General features: G+C 44.5%; 1 protein-coding gene across 1 annotated transcript in view; it reads right to left on the bottom strand.

The window, feature by feature from the left end:
* Positions 1 to 2,763: 2,763 nt before the first annotated feature.
* The window catches only part of STOML2 (stomatin like 2), a 41,155-nt gene continuing 25,150 nt past the window's right edge, over positions 2,764 to 18,768 (bottom strand). The window contains exons 5-10 of the mRNA XM_030192823.1: positions 15,781 to 15,882; positions 13,905 to 14,039; positions 11,717 to 11,861; positions 10,260 to 10,339; positions 6,778 to 6,906; positions 2,764 to 3,075 (exon numbers count right to left, since the gene is read on the bottom strand). Coding sequence (XP_030048683.1) covers positions 2,917 to 3,075; positions 6,778 to 6,906; positions 10,260 to 10,339; positions 11,717 to 11,861; positions 13,905 to 14,039; positions 15,781 to 15,882 — 750 coding nt within the window. The 3' untranslated portion in view covers positions 2,764 to 2,916. The remainder of the gene's footprint in view (positions 3,076 to 6,777; positions 6,907 to 10,259; positions 10,340 to 11,716; positions 11,862 to 13,904; positions 14,040 to 15,780; positions 15,883 to 18,768) is intronic.

Here is an 18,768-nt window from a genome sequence, read left to right as displayed (position 1 = left end):
CATCTGTCCCAGTCAGTGTTTCTTCCTGTTCTGGGATCGGCCTCAGGGACGCAGGAACAGCGACAGTTACATACTCTGGATGTTAAAAGAGTGCTTAAGCGGTATCTCGCAGTTACTGAAGATTTTCGACGCACGGACCGTCTTTTTCTACTGTTGGCCGGTCACTGTAAGGGGTTGGCGGCTTCTAAGCCCACATTGTCTAGGTGGATCAAGGAGATGATAGGGTCAGCCTACCTTTTGGCAGGTAAAGCTGTCCCGAACTCTGTTAAAGCTCATTCAACTAGAAGGCAAGCGGCGTCCTGGGCCGAGTGTTCATTGGTTCTACCAGCGGAGATTTGTAAGGCAGCGACTTGGTCCTCTCTCCATTCGTTTTCTAAGCATTACAGGCTTGATGTGCAGTGTTGGCAGGAGGCGATTTTTGCGTCGCGAGTGATTTCAGCGGGTCTGCTGGGGTCCCTCCCGTAGGACTACTGCTTTGTTACGTCCCATCAGTCCAATCCTGGGCCGGTCCGGAGGGATGCTAAGGAAGGAGAAATTAGACCTTACCTGCTAATTTGCTTTCCTTTAATCCCTCCGGACCGGCCCAGGCCCTCCCGTGTTCTATCTTTCTGTCTAAGTTTCTATGTTCAATTGTTGGTTGCAGAGCTGTTTTGTTTGCAAGTTAAAAAAAAAAAAAGATGATGGATTTTCTATGCAGGCCATACCGCTGCTCTGGTTAGAGTACGTGGTGAGCCACAATGATTGGGCCATACCGATGCTCTGGTTAGGGTATTCGGTGAGCCACTGTGATAAGGCCATACCGATTGTCTGGTTAGGGTTTTCGGTGAGCCATTGTGATAAGGCCATACTGCTGCTCTGGTTAGAGTACGTGGTGAGCCAGGATAGTCTGGCCATACCGATGCTCTGGTTAGGGTACTCGGTGAGCCATTATAATAAGGCCATTCCGTTTCTCTGGGAAGAGTTGTCGGTGAGCCTTTGTTAGAGCACGTACTTACTAGTGCTCTCTGGATGCTTGAATTCCTTGAGGCACAGACTGTCTGTTCTTTCTGCTTTGTTATTAAAATACTGAGGCTAGGGTCACATGACCAGGGCTCCTATTGGCTCGCTAGAGTCAGAGTTTTTTTCTCAGTCTCCAACCTGCTGGTAGGCGTGCACAACCCATCAGTCCAATCCTGGGCCGGTCCGGAGGGATTAAAGGAAAGCAAATTAGCAGGTAAGGTCTAATTTCTCCTTAATTTCATGGGCGATTTCAGATAAATCATTTCTGAAAGGAATGTAGATAGTGACATCATCGGCATAGATGAACGGGTTAAGGCCAAGCTTGGATAGGGACTTGGTCAAAGGAATCAGTATTATGTTGAAGAGTGTAGGGGAAAGAGGCGAGCGACACTACAGTCAGCTTTCCATGGCGGTGATAGGATTGAATTGGATTTAACTTGATAAGTTCTAGAAGTTAAAAAGCCCTTCACCCATATTAATACATTACTGCTAGTCCCGAAGCAATCAAGAAGTTTTAGAAGGATTTTATGGTTCACCATAGCAAAAGCATTCGACATGTCAAATTGTAGAAGAAGAATACATATAAATGTGTGCACCAACAGTTGGGTGTGTCAATACCATTTTATGCTAATATTGCATAAGAACACTTATGTATGCAAAATACCCTCCAGAAAAAAATGCATGTGGCCAGAAGTCTAAATACAGGTGAAAAAGCCTCAGACATTACACTCTGCACTACTTTATGTTTGGCTGTCACAATCATCGGCATAAAAACCTCCTGTGTAGAAAATTTTAACATTTCATAATTACTTTCTTCTAACTTTCTTGATTCATCAAATAATATTTTAGAAATGTTCCACAACTAGTGTTCAACCAACAGTGTCTAACACAGAGATATGAAAAATCTCTGGTTGTGAATAGCAAACATCTGTAACCATAACCCACCAAGGCCACTCATAGTTAAAACTGGATACACAGAGGAAGATGGGTAACCCCCCCCCCCCCCCCCTCCTTAAAAAAGTACTATCTCGCTTTCCCTTCAAATTCTGATTATTCCACCTGGTCTTTGAGCTTTTCATAATATGGAAACCATTCCTCCTGGTACTTTAATGAAGTTTACCTGACATTAGGAGGAACCGTGCACCAGATCATGTGGGAGGAGGAAGACGAACACAAAGGCCCAAGTCAATAAAATCTTCTATAGCTGAACATTTCTCACAGTGTAAAATGCAAAGACAATTTTTTCACTGTTTAGCCAACAAATGCTTGTTTCTTTTTATCCCACCCCTGTGAGGACTAGTTATTAAGCCCTAAAAGCAGAAGTGTTACTGATGGTGCAAAGCACCGACTTCCTGAGCCATTACGTCAAGCTCCATCCCTGGCCGCCTTCAAATCCCGGCTAAAGGCCTACCTGTTTGATGCTGCTTTTAATTCCTAACTTGTCACCTGCTCGTAACCTTTATCTTGTCTTCCTCTCTTCAACAGTCCCCTTTCCTTATGTGTCCTGTCTGTCTGTCCTGATTTAGATTGTAAGCTCTTTTGAGCAGGGACTGTCTTTTCTTCATGTTCAATTGTGAAGCGCTGCGTACAACTGGTAGCGCTGTAGAAATGATTTGTACTAGTAGTTGTAGTAGACTTCATGGCCTGCTTTGCACTACTTTCACCTGCTAATTGGAGCCTTGACTCTACAGTGAGAGGGTAACAGCCAGCAGCAGCTCCTTGCTGTGCTCCAATATCAAACAGAAGGTGTCTGACTACAGCAAGGAATTTACAAAGGGATATCAAACATATTCCCATATTTTATTACATAATTAAGTTCAAATTTAAAAAAACAAAAGAGGAAGCAAAGCTGAAAAGTCCATACAGCAAAGGAGAGGTGGTGTAACTCCTTCAGAAAAGGACACGTGAGATATTCGCTCATTCTCCCAAGCTTCGGGCACGGCCGTAGGTAGAGTCAGTTTCTTCTGGATCTAAAGGCTTCGAGTTCTGTAATCGTATTCTGTCACTGTCAGGCAAGGTGGGGCTATGGATCTTCTGAGGAGAAGGCTTGGTCAGTGTCCCATAAATGCTCATGGCCTTGTTATAGAGAGAACAGAAAAAAAAGAAAAGTTCAGTTCAGCGAGGACACACCGACCAAGGGTAAGTTATTCTGTAGGGCAAAACCCCTGCCTATATAACTATTACTCCGGCCAAAAATCCTGCACCAAAAAAAAAAATCAAAATTCTCTGCATAAAATTTGCAAATTCTGCAAGTTTGTCATAATTTAACCAATATTACAGCCCCCCCCCCCCCCATACACAGAAACCATCTATATTTTCCCAGCACCCATAGCATCTATATTTATTTCAAGCCCCCTCCCTGCATCCACACATAGCATGCATCTTTACAGCCCCCTCCCTCCCATATAGGGTTACCATTTTGTGTCCTCTCAAAAAGAGGACACGTCACGCCCACTACCCCGCCCCGTCATGCCCCCTTCGGGTCCTCGTTCCACCCTCTATTCTCCTCCCCCGTCACATAGTCCCCTCCCCCTGTCACATACCCCCCCCCATCACATACCCCCCCTCACTATCTAGCTCTGGTGGTCTAGTGGCGTCTTCTCTTCGGGGCAGGAAAGCGTCCCCTCTTTCCTGCCCGGAGTGCTGCCTGCCCTTGCCTGCTGCTTCCTCCTCGGTCTCGGCTGGGGATTCAAAATGGTCGCCGAGAGTTGAAGCGGCCTCGCGAGACTGCAACTCTCGGCGGCCATTTTGAATCCCCAGCCAGACCAAGAAGGATGATGGACAAGGGAGGCAGCACTCCGGGCAGGAAAGAGGGGGCTCTTTCCTGCCCAGAAGACGTCACTAGACCACCAGGGAACATGGTAAGGAAGGGGAGGGGAGGGGAGGGAGACCAGACCCACGGCACCGATCGCCTGCCCGTTTATCCAGAAATCTGGACAAACGTGCGTGCGGGCAAAATCCGCCGGATGCCCCGGACATGCCCTCAAAAAGAGGACATGTCCGGAGAAATCCGGACGAATGGTAACCCTACTCCCATACATCCACACCCACCCACACATATAGCATCCACCTTTTGTTTCAGCCCCCTCCCTCCACATCCACTTTTTGTTTTTTTTTTTAAACAGCTCCCTCCCTGCACCCACAGGCCATCAATATTCTTTTTCAGCCTGCCGCTCACACAGGAGGCAGGAGCCACAGGGGAGTACTTCTTTGAGGCAGAAAAGAACCCCACTCTTTCCTGCCCGCTGCTGCTGGTCTGGGCTGGTGCTTTTTCCAAACGGCCGCTGTGACTCCCTGTGACATTCTCACGAGATTACTGCTTGAAGTCTCAGCAACCATTTCGAAAAAGAGGCGGCATGAGCCAGAGCGTGGCAGAAACAGGCAGGAAAGAGTAGGGCTGTTTCCTGCCCATGAAGAGACCACTAGACCACCAGGGTATATTCAGGTAGGCCTGGGAGGGCAGCAGGGGAGCCAGCCAGCTTTTGCCACAGGCTGGGGAGGGCCCACAGAGGCGAGCCATCCAGCCTTGGAGCGCAGATTCTGCGCTCTGCAATTGCACAGAATTCTGGCAGGAGTAAACTATATGAGAGCTTGGTAACAACCACAATATCAGATACTACAAGCCATGCATAAACAGCATTAACTGTGCTCTGATTCTTCCCTAGGTCCACCATCAAACAAAAACAGGATGGCCTGTGGACAGATTGCCCAATGCAATCACCTGACAAACATCCTTAGACTGTGACATGCACCCTGAGTCACGGTGACTCAGCTACTTCAAAGCCTGGGCCTAGGGACTGAACCAAGGCCATATCACTGGATCACGTGAAGCCTGAGACCCCCCCCCCTCCCCCACTGGAGTGGCAATTTACTGATCCAACATGACTTTGCAATAATTTCCAAGGTCAGAAAATCTGGAACATGGGGAAGAGCTTGCCAGTTTCAAGGACTTCTGCCTCCACCAGAACTGTATAAAGAGGTACTGAAAACCAAGGAAGGAGAGCTGGTTTTTCCACCTAACCTGACTTACCATCAATTCAGGTTTCTGCCAGCACTGCTGTGCCCTGTCGGGGATCTTCTGCACCCAGCTGTTCACCTGCTACCCTCAATCTACATTTAGGTTGTATACCAGCACTGTTATTACTAAATGGTAAGGATAGGAGGCCGGATTCCAGGCCTGACCTAGGCTTTAATGTGCATTCACTCTGACAAGAACACGTCTCTTTCATTTCCCAGAGTTATCCTGCATTTGCCTTGAACTGCATATAATTTCCAGTTACTTTCCCTCACTTGTAAATAAACAGCCTTTATTTTTTTATAATAATTGTCAGTTCCCAGAGCAAAAAAATTAGTATAATATATGGGGATGGATTTTAGAGTTGCAAATAAAAATGCTGTTACCTTCCCCTTCTTATAGTGCACATCAGGCACTATACTGTAACTAGCTCTGCCTATAGTTCCACCTTTTGGACGGAGATGTCCAAAGCACCTGCTTAGTCTCTGGTCTGGGAACATGTCAAATCTGGTAAAGAGAGGTAGGATGAAAGTGCAGAAGGGAAACCGTGGGGGCAATTCTAGAACAAGGCAATTACATTTATGCAACACATTATCCCTGGGATTCTATACAGTGCAGTGAACAAGCCAATCAGCGCCACTAACTGCCACTTAACAAGCAATGATTGACACTAATTGGAATTAGAATTTACACGCAGAACTGTCTTAAGCGTATTCTATAATGTGACGCATGTAAATTCTAAGTCGCACAGTTGAAAAGAGAGCTGTGGGCATGGAATGGGTGGATCGTGGGAGTTTCTAAAATCTACACGCGTTGTTATACAATCGTAATTTAGGCATCATCATTTTTTTTTTTAATTTGTAGAAGTTTATTGAGAAGTCAGTACATCACTGTTCGACAAAAACATCAAACGTATGGTTAGCACAAGCAGAACGTACTGTTTGACCACTCCATTTACACCAAGTTTTACTTGCTGCAAGTACCCGCGACTAAATTTAGTCGCGCGGACGGGCGCTCGGCATATTCTATAAACCACACAGAAATTTAGGCCTAGGTGTATTTCGTTTCGGCGCCAATTTTTAGGCGCGATATATAGAATATCTAGTCCTATGTGTCTAAAGTGCAGAATACCCAACACATACCCAGGAAACAATGACCTAGACTACATCTCCCACCAAATTTCCCTTTGCTTATCCCGTGTCCCATCCCCCTCCCGCCTCCTCCAATGCTCACCTACCCTTGCTCTTACCCCTCCTACTCCCTTCACCCTTGCCCATCTCTACCTGCCTATCTCTCTTACTATTCTGCTATACTTAGCTTATATTCTCTGTATCAATACTTTGTAATCCCTATTACTATGTAAGCCACATTGAACCTGCTTTGAGTGGGAAAGCGCGGGGAACAAATGCAATAATTAATAAATAAATAAATACAGATGAATTTGCACAAACGCATATAAATGTCAATATTCCCCCTAAGCACTATTCTTAAGGATGCCTAAATGCGGGTCTTAAGGACGCCTAAATGCACCGGGGGCGTAAACAGAGGCCTGCCACTTGTGCAACCCTTTCAGAATACTGTGTTGCTGCACCCTTTCCACATCTGGGTGCCCAGTTACACCAGGTCTACGGCTGCTACAACTGAGGCAACCCGATAGCGGGTTACATTAGTGTTCTGTAACAGAAACTGTGCAGCCAGATGCCAGACTATCACCAGGGTTCCTAAACCGAGACACTCACAGAACGACCTCCTATTTTGCTCACCTGCGTGACCATGCTGGTGATATCTCCGGTGTTGGATGGCAGAAGGATGGTGTTGGACTCCTGCGCAAGCTTAGCGAAAGCAGACACGTACTGCTCTGCTATTGTCAGGGATGCTGCAGCGTTGCCATTCTGTAAAGAAGAGACAAGACAACAGTGTCATTTGAAATCATTTGTATGCTGGGACTCTTCTCGCTGTCACATATGCACATGAAACTAAAGGCAGAAGACACTCGTTTCCTGTGGACAGGTCTGTCTTGGAAAACATGGAGCAGCCAGGTAACCAAGCTCTCTAGCTGTGTGATAACACTCAGACCCCCAGCAGCAGTCGTAGGCCAGGGCCTGCTCTTCATTCCTATCCCAAGTGCCTGTGAACAGAGCCAGATTAGCACTATGTTCAAGCTCTTGGCAAATATCAAGACACCCCTCCACAGAGTCACATTAACTCTCTACTTTTGGAAAGGCGAAGGCCATGAAGAAGATCCAGGGGGGAGAGGAAGAAGTGTAGGGAAAACTGCAGGACACAGCTATGGATCAGGTTCTGAGTGAACATGAGGATTGTGCAAGCACCTAACCTTTCGAGAAACATAGTATGCCCTATCAGATTGTCTCTATACTTGTCTTTTAGATTGTACACTTGTCTCTAGATTGTTCACCTGTCTTTTAGATTGTAAGCTCCTTGAGCAGGGACTGTCCTTCCATGTTAAATTGTACAGCGCTGCGTAACCCTAGTAGCGCTTTAGAAATGTTAAGTAGTAGTAGGAAAGGTGAAGGCCATGAAGAAGATCCAGGGGGAGAGGAAGAAGTGTGGGGAAAACTGCAGGACACAGCTATGGATCAGGTTTGTACAGCGCTGCGTACGCCTTGTAGCGCTATAGAAATGCTAAATAGTAGTAGTAGTAGTAGTCTCTTGTAACCAGAGCTAATATTGTGATGTCATAATGCCTCAGGCCACCAATAAGAGCCAACCTCATCAGTGATGTCACAATGGCTTGATTGTCCTATACTTGGCTCACTTTTATTACATAGCTCTTTGAGCAGGGACTGTCTTTCTTCTATGTTTGTGCAGCGCTGCGTACGCCTTGTAGCGCTATAGAAATGCTAAACAGTAGTAGTAGTAGTAGTCTCTTGTAATCAGAGGTGATATTGTGATGTCATAATGCCTCAGGCCACCAATAAGAGCCAACCTCATCAGTGATGTCACAATGGCTTGATTGTCCTATACTTGGCTCACTTTTATTACATAGCTCTTTGAGCAGGGACTGTCTTTCTTCTATGTTTGTGCAGCGCTGCGTACGCCTTGTAGCGCTATAGAAATGCTAAATAGTAGTAGTAGTAGTAGTCTCTTGTAATCAGAGGTGATATTGTGATGTCATAATGCCTCAGGCCACCAATAAGAGCCAACCTCATCAGTGATGTCACAATGGCTTGATTGTCCTATACTTGGCTCACTTTTATTACATAGCTCTTTGAGCAGGGACTGTCTTTCTTCTATGTTTGTGCAGCGCTGCGTACGCCTTGTAGCGCTATAGAAATGCTAAATAGTAGTAGTAGTAGTCTCTTGTAATCAGAGGTGATATTGTGATGTCATAATGCCTCAGGCCACCAATAAGAGCCAACCTCATCAGTGATGTCACAATGGCTTGATTGTCCTATACTTGGCTCACTTTATTACATAGCTCTTTGAGCAGGGACTGTCTTTCTTCTATGTTTGTGCAGCGCTGCGTATGCCTTGTAGCGCTATAGAAATGCTAAATAGTAGTAGTAGTAGTAGTCTCTTGTAACCAGAGCTAATATTGTGATGTCATAATGCCTCAGGCCACCAATAAGAGCCAACCTCATCAGTGATGTCACAATGGCTTGATTGTCCTATACTTGGCTCACTTTTATTACATAGCTCTTTGAGCAGGGACTGTCTTTCTTCTATGTTTGTGCAGCGCTGCGTACGCCTTGTAGCGCTATAGAAATGCTAAATAGTAGTAGTAGTAGTCTCTTGTAACCAGAGCTAATATTGTGATGTCATAATGCCTCAGGCCACCAATAAGAGCCAACCTCATCAGTGATGTCACAATGGCTTGATTGTCCTATACTTGGCTCACTTTTATTACATAGCTCTTTGAGCAGGGACTGTCTTTCTTCTATGTTTGTGCAGCGCTGCGTACGCCTTGTAGCGCTATAGAAATGCTAAATAGTAGTAGTAGTAGTAGTAGTCTCTTGTAATCAGAGGTGATATTGTGATGTCATAATGCCTCAGGCCACCAATAAGAGCCAACCTCATCAGTGATGTCACAATGGCTTGATTGTCCTATACTTGGCTCACTTTTATTACATAGCTCTTTGAGCAGGGACTGTCTTTCTTCTATGTTTGTGCAGCGCTGCGTATGCCTTGTAGCGCTATAGAAATGCTAAATAGTAGTAGTAGTAGTAGTCTCTTGTAACCAGAGCTAATATTGTGATGTCATAATGCCTCAGGCCACCAATAAGAGCCAACCTCATCAGTGATGTCACAATGGCTTGATTGTCCTATACTTGGCTCACTTTTATTACATAGCTCTTTGAGCAGGGACTGTCTTTCTTCTATGTTTGTGCAGCGCTGCGTATGCCTTGTAGCGCTATAGAAATGCTAAATAGTAGTAGTAGTAGTAGTAGAGTGAACATGAGGATTGTGCAAGCACTCACGAGTTCCAGAGCTTAACTATTCTTTGAGTGGAAAAACACTTCCTCCTATTTCTTTTAAAAGAATTTCCATGTAATTTCATCGTAATGTCCATGTAATGTCCCCTGGTCTTTGTGCTTTTTGAAAGAGTGAAAAAATCGAATGAAGAGCCCTAACCTCTTTAGCCTTTCCTCATATGGAAGGAGTTCCATCCCCTTTATCATTCTGGTTGCTCTTCTTTGAACCTTTTCTAATTCCGCTATATCTTTTTTGAGCTACGGCAACCAGAATTGAATGCCAATTTATAAAGTAGAAAAAAAACAAAACCAAACAACAATCTTTATTCTAAACATACAAAATTTTTAAAACCTATGAGGTCTCACATCACTCACGACTCCCCTTATCCACAGAAATAGTCGTATACATGCAACCTTTCTCATCCTAAACACAGCATCAATCCTTTCCCTCATATTACAGTCCAAATTTCCAACAGTACAAATGTTGAAAAAGATAAACACAACCCCCATGGTCAATGGTACTGTATAGTCACTTTTATAAATCGGAGAGACGAGACAGACTCCACTGGACATCTTCAGGGTACTACACTCATCCATTTAAAACTCCTCCGACAGTCCTCTATACAAACTGTATTTTGCTTCTTCAGGAGGACTGAACCCCACTGGAGTACAAACCGCCCAAGCCAAGCTTGCTGAAGGAACCCCTCTCACCCAATTTCCTATACCCTTGGTGCTCTCAAGTGTCACAGACACCATGCGTTCCAAATAGATCTGCTTTTCTTAGTAGTGAACAAGGGCAGACTCCAGCTTACCTGCTCCATCAGTGCTTCAGACAGTACTCGAAGGGCTTCTCCTCTTGCCTTGGCTCTGGCTAAGATAGCATTGGCTTCACCTGCAAGGAGATGCATGGGAAGGGTTATAGTTATCACCCCTGTGGATTTTTATAGATCTGACAGCAGAAACAGCACAACAGGGACTTTTGGATTTCAATACAATGTTTGGTAAAGCAATGATGAAATGATATATTAGTGGTAGATCTATGTTGAGCTCAATTTTATTTTTGCAGTAAATGTACAATATTGAAATTGTTATTAAAATGAAACTATGAGCCACAGGTATTCGGTAGATATTTTGTTTTGGGGATGATATATAAAGTTCCAGTAGAAAAGAAAGGAAAATGGGAAAAAAAAAAGTACAAACAAAATTTATGATACACTTCAGTTACCCTGTTGTTGGGTCCCCCCCTCCCCCCACGGTAGGCGAGTTCTGTAACACTTTTCGAGAGTATTGTTTTACCCAAGACATCTCTACCCTCACTGTTCTGATCTCTTGACCAAAATGGACAAAGAATTATATACCTCTATGAAGAAAGGAACTGACTGGCACCTCTGGGCAGAGGGTTTTGGACTTCAGTTTGTTCTGTTTAATGTAATGCCTTTCATATAAACAGCAGAGTTTACAACTAAGATTAACATAAAAGCCATCCGGCAAATTCAACACAAAATCCAGTTCAGAGTGACAATAAATCAAATTAAAGCAAACAAAATAAATACATTTCTCTACACACTTAGAAAGAAGCAATGAACAGAAGAAAAAAAATCCACAACAAGCTGTATTAATCACAACATAAAAAAAATATATATATAAAAAACAGCATAGTCAAACAATAACACCACATACCAAAATATAACAGCATAACAAATTTACAGAAAGTTTAGTTTATTCAAGGCTTACTATACTGCCATTTGTTAACATCACAGCTGTTTACAGTTCCATCAATCAGTAAAAAAAACATATAGTTTATTGAGAATTACTATACCGCCATAACTGATTAGCTGTATTCGGCGGTTTACAATTAATTAAAAACAAATTGGAAAAGGAAAACTAACCACAAAATATGACAGGAAAATGAAATGTCATTTGTACAGAGAAAACAACAGGAAGAACAGGAGGAGAAAACACAACATAAGGGGGAGAGGGGAAAAAAATAAAAGGATATAAGGAAGAGACTAAACTGAGAAGGGGAAAGAGACAGTAGTTGCCACCCAAGGTAAGTTCAATTTAGGGAAAAAGGGAAAGAACTGTAAGTAGGTTTGGGAAGCAATACACAATGGGGTGATATGAAAGAGAAGATTTTACTTCAAAGCTGCCCTATCCAGCACCTCTCAAATCCTCTGCCAAATCTAACCACCATCTATTCCAAGTAAACAGAACAGAGTAAGATTAGGATTGAGAAGACAAAATGTTAAAGATGCCCCAGAAGGCCTACCTGCAGCTCTGTTGATCTGTTCAGCTTTCTCAGCCTCAGATGCCAAGATCTGAGCCTGCTTCTGTCCCTCAGCCACATTAATGGCAGACTCCCTGGTGCCCTCCGACTCCAGCACCATGGCTCTCTTCTTCCGTTCAGCCTCCACCTGTGGTACAACACTGATGATGAACTGCTGGGCCCTGTTATCCCACATCCAGTCCCCGATAAACTGCTGGCTCCATTAAACCCAAAGAGCAGAGGAACCAAAAGTGGGAAATGGATCAGGCACTCAATATACAGTTTAATCTTCAAAAAAATCTTTTATTGGTGACTCTTGGAGATGACTCGACACAGTACCATGTTTGGTACAAACGTGCCTGCCTCAGGAGTCTTATCGTTTGTATGGTATTTGTATGGTATGGGATTTGTGTTACAAGACGCATGAGGACAGACTTGCTGACCTGAACATGTATACCCTGGAGGAAAGGAGAAACAGGGGTGATATGATACAGACTTCAAATATTTGAAAGGTATTAATTCGCAAATGAACCTTTTCCAGAGATGGGAAGGCGGTAGAACTAGAGGGCATGAAATGAGATTGAAGGGGGGCAGACAAGAAAAATGTCAGGAAGTATTTCTTCACGGAGAGAGTGGTGGATGCTTGGAATGCCCTCCCGTGGGAGGTGGTGGAGATGCAAATGGTAACAGAATTCAAACATGCGTGGGATAAACATAAAGGAATCCTGTTCAGAAGGAATGGATCCTCAGAAGCTTAGCCGAGATTAGGTGGCGGAACCAGTGGTGGGAGGCGGGGCTGGTGGTTGGGAGGTGGGGATAGTGCTGGGCAGACTTATAAGGTCTGTGCCCTGAAAATGACAGGTACAAATCAAGGTAGGGTATACACAAAAAGTAGCACATATGAGTTTATCTTGTTGGGCAGACTGGGTGGACCGTGCAGGTCTTTTCATGCTGTCATCTACTATGTTACTATGTATAAGTTCATATGACTGATAATAGCAACTGGAATGAGCCTATCATGGTGGTAGGCACGTGTGGTTCCCTGTACCAAGACTGGACAGCTAATAGGGGTCTTGAAAAAGACTGTAGTGTTGGTGGACAGAAATACTTGTGCTCCCAGCAAGTGCTGGTAGGACACTTGGAAAACATTTTGAAGATTAGACTGTATATTGAGTGTTCCTTCGTCTCTGTTTGGAGTGCCTGATCCATTTCCCACTTTTGGTTCCTCTGCTGTTTCTCCCCGTGGGATTTTGGTGGTTTCTCCACTTCTGTGGTTTCCATTAGCCCAAGCCCAGAAGGTAATAATGAATTGAGCACCTCGACCTCTCCCAGGTGCTATATCCTCTTTCCTAGTGGCTAGGCTGGGATTCTAGCATTCTGTACTATTTTCACTATTGATGTTCTTCCTGACCTCAAAAAAGAGCTGGCAATGTGAGCTTAGCTGCTTACAGACTTTTAAGGTGATAGCGAGTGGTGGTGTGATCTGAACCCGGGGAGCCAGCTTTTCAAAATTATTGGGGGTGCTAAACCCAATGGATATAACCCCTTGTCTGGACAGATACAAGGAATTTTCTCAATATTGGGGACAAAGCCGGCTCCTATGATCTGAACCCGCATCTTCAGATGCATTTCTGTATAATTGTCGGCACTGCCAGTACCAAGGCACAGAAATTACCATAAGGGCTGAGTCACTGCCCTGGACTGCAGAGGTTTCTGTGTTCTTCGACATACAGGCAAAACTTTACAGCATTATTCTACATAAACCGGGGACTGTGTGCCATTGCACTGTTCTCTAAATACAGTACCGGTTATGTATGTTCCGATTAAGAGAAGGGGAAAGAGGAAACCAGCATGCAGATCTCATATGGGGCTAGTTTAAATAGCCAATTTGGTCTGGACTGGGTCTCCTCGCTGTATCCTCACTTCCAGGGGATAGGGATTAGAGGCTGAAGAGTCCTGAACCCTTTCTCTGCTGTCAAGTCATTCTTTGCATCAGCTGCCCTAGCAGAAAAAAAGTTTCATAGTCTCAGGAAGAGAAAAAGGATTCAATGTTGTTATATCTGGGTGTGTGGCAGGCTGGGCTTTGCTGGGCGTATGGACAGCATGAGAACACTGTCGGCTTCACCTCCCCATTAACCAGATCTTTTATTTTATTTGCCAGCGCAAGGCTGGCATTCCAGGACCCTCGTACCTGCATCTGCATGGATTCCTTCACTCGTGGGGGAACATGGATATCTTTGATCTCGTAGCGCAGGCAGCGGATCCCCCAAAAATCAGAGGCCTGATTGATAGCATCCACAATGTTGGCGTTCAGAGATTCCCGCTCCTAAAGTGGAAAAGCAGAGGACAGGGGGGATCAGCGCCAGTCAGAAGCTGTAGCATCGCCGAAAAAAAGATTACCAGACTGCAATTAAATATCAATTGGTGAATATCACTTCCCATGCTTCCTGAAATATGCTTGGATCAGGATATGATAAAATCCAACACAATACTGCCCATCTGAAGTGTTATCAGAAGAGGACCAATCTATGGGACTTCGGTTTCTACTGTCATAAGTACATAAGTAATGCCACACTGGGAAAAGACCAAGGGTCCATCGAGCCCAGCATCCTGTCCACGACAGCGGCCAATCCAGGCCAAGGGCACCTGGCAAGCTTCCCACACGTACAAACATTCTATACATGTTATTCCTGGAATTGTGGATTTTTCCCAAGTCCATTTAATAGTGGTTTATGGACTTGTCCTTTAGGAAACCGTCTAGCCCCTTTTTAAACTCTGCTAAGCTAACCGCCTTCACCACGTTCTCCGGCAACGAATTCCAGAGTTTAATTATGCGTTGGGTGAAGAAACATTTTTTCCGATGTGTTTTAAATTTACTACACTGTAGTTTCATTGCATGGCCCCTAGTCCTAGTATTTTTGGAAAGCGTGAACAGACGCTTCACATCCACCTGTTCCACTCCACTCATTATTTTATATACCTCTATCGTGTCTCCCCTCAGCCGTCTCTTCTCCAAGCTGAAAAGCCCTAGCCTCCTTAGTCTTTCTTCATAGGCAAGTCGTCAGAGTCACAATATTGGACCTCTCTCTACTGAGACTCCAAAAGTCTAGATTACTCCAACCAGCCAGGTGCATCACCTACTGTTACAGCCCCTTTCCTCTCTTCCCCCAACCCCATCTTCCTGTTCCTTCTCTCTCCGTCCCCTCCCTTTCCCAATCCCTTTTCTTTTTCATGCTCCTCTTTACCTCTCTCAATCATCCTCTTTCCTTGTTTCCTCTCCCCACTCTCTGGTCTTCTACCTAAGCAACTAAGACAGTGTTACCCAATCCTTCCATCAAAAACACACCTAGCCAGTCAGGTTTTCAAGACTGCCACAATGAATGTGCATGAGAAATTAGCATACATCTCTCCTCCAGTATATGTAAATCTATCCCATGCATGTTTATTGTGGCAACCCTGAAAATCTGACTGGCCTTCAGGGGAGGGTTAGGAAATAATGACAGAAGGAACATCTGGCATGAAAAGGAAGGGTAAAGATTAAAAAAAAAAAAAAAAGCCTCAACACCAACCATTTCAGGAAGTTCTTCCCCTCTGCGTCAGCCTAATTTTCGAGACCACCGAAAACCACCCAAAATACCCACACAGACGACGCAACCCTCAATTTCGCCAATTCAGCCCATTCCGCCCCAAACATATTGTAAATGCAGACTATGCAATTGCCGATCTATTGTATTAGGTGCTGTACATCAAACTAAAATCGGAAACATGTAACCTTCTCTATTGATAGATGTAAGTCACACTGAACCTACCAACAGGTGAGAAAATGTGGGATACAAATGCAATAAATAAATAATAAAACTGCCTAAGAGCTTCCTCTACAGGGCAATCCAAGAAAACGCATGTAAGCAGTGCATTTCCTGTGAAATATATTCTCTCCCACTCCTAAACCCAGAGATTAACATAGTCCCTCAATATTACATCCATGATCAGTGTTTTCCAATATAACCTCTTCAGTGTTTCAAAGCAAGGTCAAGCAGACTCTGTAATACGTCCGCAGGGAGACTCACCCGAAAGACCTTGTCTAGCGTGAGTTTCCCCAGTTCAGATCTCATCGTGGTCTGTGCCAATTGTGTGACCGCGTATTCAGGATCCTCTACACCATAACTTGCCTGGGAGGGAAAGACGAAGGTAGAGGAAATCAAGACGCTCATATTATATAACTCAGGGATAAAAAGTTCCAATACAAAAGGATTTTATATTTAAATCATGTTTATTGTATGGCTCGAACACAACATATAACAAAAGTCAAATACCTGCACCCACACATTCAGATTAACAATTCAACCTCTCCCCCCCCCCTCGCTCTTGTCTATCCCCCCTGTTATCCCCTATCCCCATCCCCCCTCCCTTCCCCTCCCAACTCCCCATAGCTTATTGTACTAAGGAGCTGTTTCAACGAGGTCTGAGCAGAGTTCAAGAGCAGCAGCAGATCATCTGCGTACGCAAGTACCTTTACCAGGTGACCCCACAGGTCCTTGATGTCCTCATTTAATCAGATGCTACATAGCAACGGTTCCAAAGAAAGCGTGAACAGAAACGGGGATAACGGGCATCCCTGCCTAACAAAAGGATTTTAATGATTAGCTGTGCACTCTGAAACTAAGAAAGAACATGTGCATATGTTTTCTTTCTAAAATATCAGAGAAAACCTTCACACTGGTTTAGCACACTAAGGGGCTCATTTTCGAAACACGAAATGCATTCAAAAAGCAGCACAAAATGGCATTTGGACATTTTGCTTGCCAGAACATCCAAATCGCTATTTTCGAAACTCATTTTTAAATGGTTTTGCTATGCAGTTTGTATACAATGCATTCAAATCACAAGGGGGCATGTTGGGGGCAGGATTCAGGTGTTCCCAAAACCTGGACATTTTTTCTGCCATAATGGAACAAAACAAAAACATCCAGGGCTACAATTTAGATGTTTAGGTCTATGTCGAAAATGACGGCTCTGCGGAGAGGCTCCATGTTGGGCTCCATGTTGACCTTCACTAAAGTATGGACGTTATATGAACAATTTCAAGAGCAAGAAGAGACACCACTGGAACAGGGGGGGGGGGGGAAGGGAGGGAGGGAGGGTTCAGTAGGGAAATATGGGGATTACTATTGCAGGAGCTGTATGTAACTGTCTGGATCTGAATGTACCTTGATTTGTTATCAATAAAAACCTCTGTTAAAAAAAAAAAAAAATTTAGATGTTTGGTCTAGACCTGTTTTTATCATGACTAAGTCATAAAAAGGTGCCCTAAATGGCCACTGTAGGGATTAAGGCATGACTACCCCTTTAGTCCCCTAGTGGTCACTCACCCCCTCCCATCCCCAAACATTACATATCAACCTCTATGACAGCTTCAGATGTTATGGCCACTCCTATTGAGAGCAGCAAGCAGGTCCCTGGAGTAGCTTAGTGGTCAGTGAAATGCACTGTGGAGAAGGAGACCCAGGCCCATATCCCACTCTGTTATACTTGTGGTAAAAAGTGTAACTCAAAAACCTACTGCACCCACATATAGTGGTGTACAGTTGGGAACAGTAGGTTATTGGTGGTTTTGGAGAGCTTACAAGGTTAAAGGCCAACAGTGAGATGTGTACCTGGGACCTTTTATGTAAAAAGTCCATTTAAAGCCACCTAGGGTGCCCCACTGCTTTGCTGGGATGTTTGTGGCCAGTCTACTATGAATGCTGCCCCCCCCCCCCCCCGCCATACATCCCAATGGCTTGATTTTGTGCGTTTTTCACTTACACTTTTTTTTTTTCTAAAATGGTCCAAAAAGATAGACGCACAGAGTACAGCAATGTCTAACAAATGGCCATTTTCAAAACAAAAAGAAAAATGTTTTTCTGTTTCGAGAATCGCTATGCTCACCACTTGAATATTGGATTTTTTGAGCAAAGATGCCCTTAAAGAGCTGGTTTTCAAACCAGAGAGGTGTAGAATGCACTCAGGACAAGACAAGGAGTGGGAAGTGGGCCATGCAAACCAGAGATATGCAAGGAAAATTCGGATAGTTTAAACAACCTTTATTAACTATTTCTGGGATAAGCAGTATAAAATGTTTTGTACATTTTTGGGATCTTGCCGGGTATTTGTGACCTGGATTGGCCACTGTTGGAAACAGGATGCTGGGCTCGATGGACCTTTGGTCTTTCCCAGTATGGCAATACTTATGTAAGATGCAGATGGATGATGCTGAGAGAGTTTGGATGGTGTCTGTATGTTTTTTTTTTTTAATGGGGTCAGCGACCTCCTCCACCTTTTCTCCAAACATACTGTCCCCTTGGCATGGCACATCCGCTAACCTTCCTTGAATGCTGGGTCGAGGTCAGAGACACACAGCCATGAGAGTCTGTGCATCCCCACATCTATGCCAGAGAGTCTGGACATGTCATAGGCACTCCTGCCCAGATAATGCCTGCACTCCATCTGCTTGTTGGCCAGTGGGAGAGAATCTGCCAGTCTAAGCGTACTGTTAACCAAAGACTCCAAGTAAAGGCTCGTACAGAGCTGTCAGAATTGGATCCAGGCGACGAGCATCGAGACCGAGGCCTGAAAAGTCTTCCTCCCAAATGAATCCAAGGTCCTGGCCTCTTGTCCCAGGGGCGCCAAGGCATGAGACCTAGAACTCTTGGCCTGCTTGAGAGTGGATTTGACCACCATGGAGTGGTGTGGCACCTGTGCCCTCTCAAATCCAGGAGCCATATGAAACTGTGCATCCACCTTCTTAGGTGCGACCCGCACAGTGAGGGGGGGTTTCCCACTTCAACAATGTGTCCTTGATAGGGTCCAATGGCACAGTGACCCCTTCCTTAGGAGGAGAGATAGCCCAGAACAAATATCTCCACCCTGGCCTCCTCCTCCATCTCTAACTTAAATGGGACAGCCGCAGCCATCTCCCTCACAAAACTAGTGAAAGAGAGCACTTCAGATGGAAATTTCCGTCTCTCCTGAGGAGGGAAGGGATCAGATCCATATGAATCCTCCACTGAGAAATA

This window comes from Microcaecilia unicolor, chromosome 2 (assembly GCF_901765095.1).
Source record: "Microcaecilia unicolor chromosome 2, aMicUni1.1, whole genome shotgun sequence".
Taxonomy (NCBI): Eukaryota; Metazoa; Chordata; class Amphibia; order Gymnophiona; family Siphonopidae; genus Microcaecilia; species Microcaecilia unicolor.
Note: the sequence above shows the minus strand (reverse complement) of the source record. Positions and strands in the feature narration are given on the sequence as shown.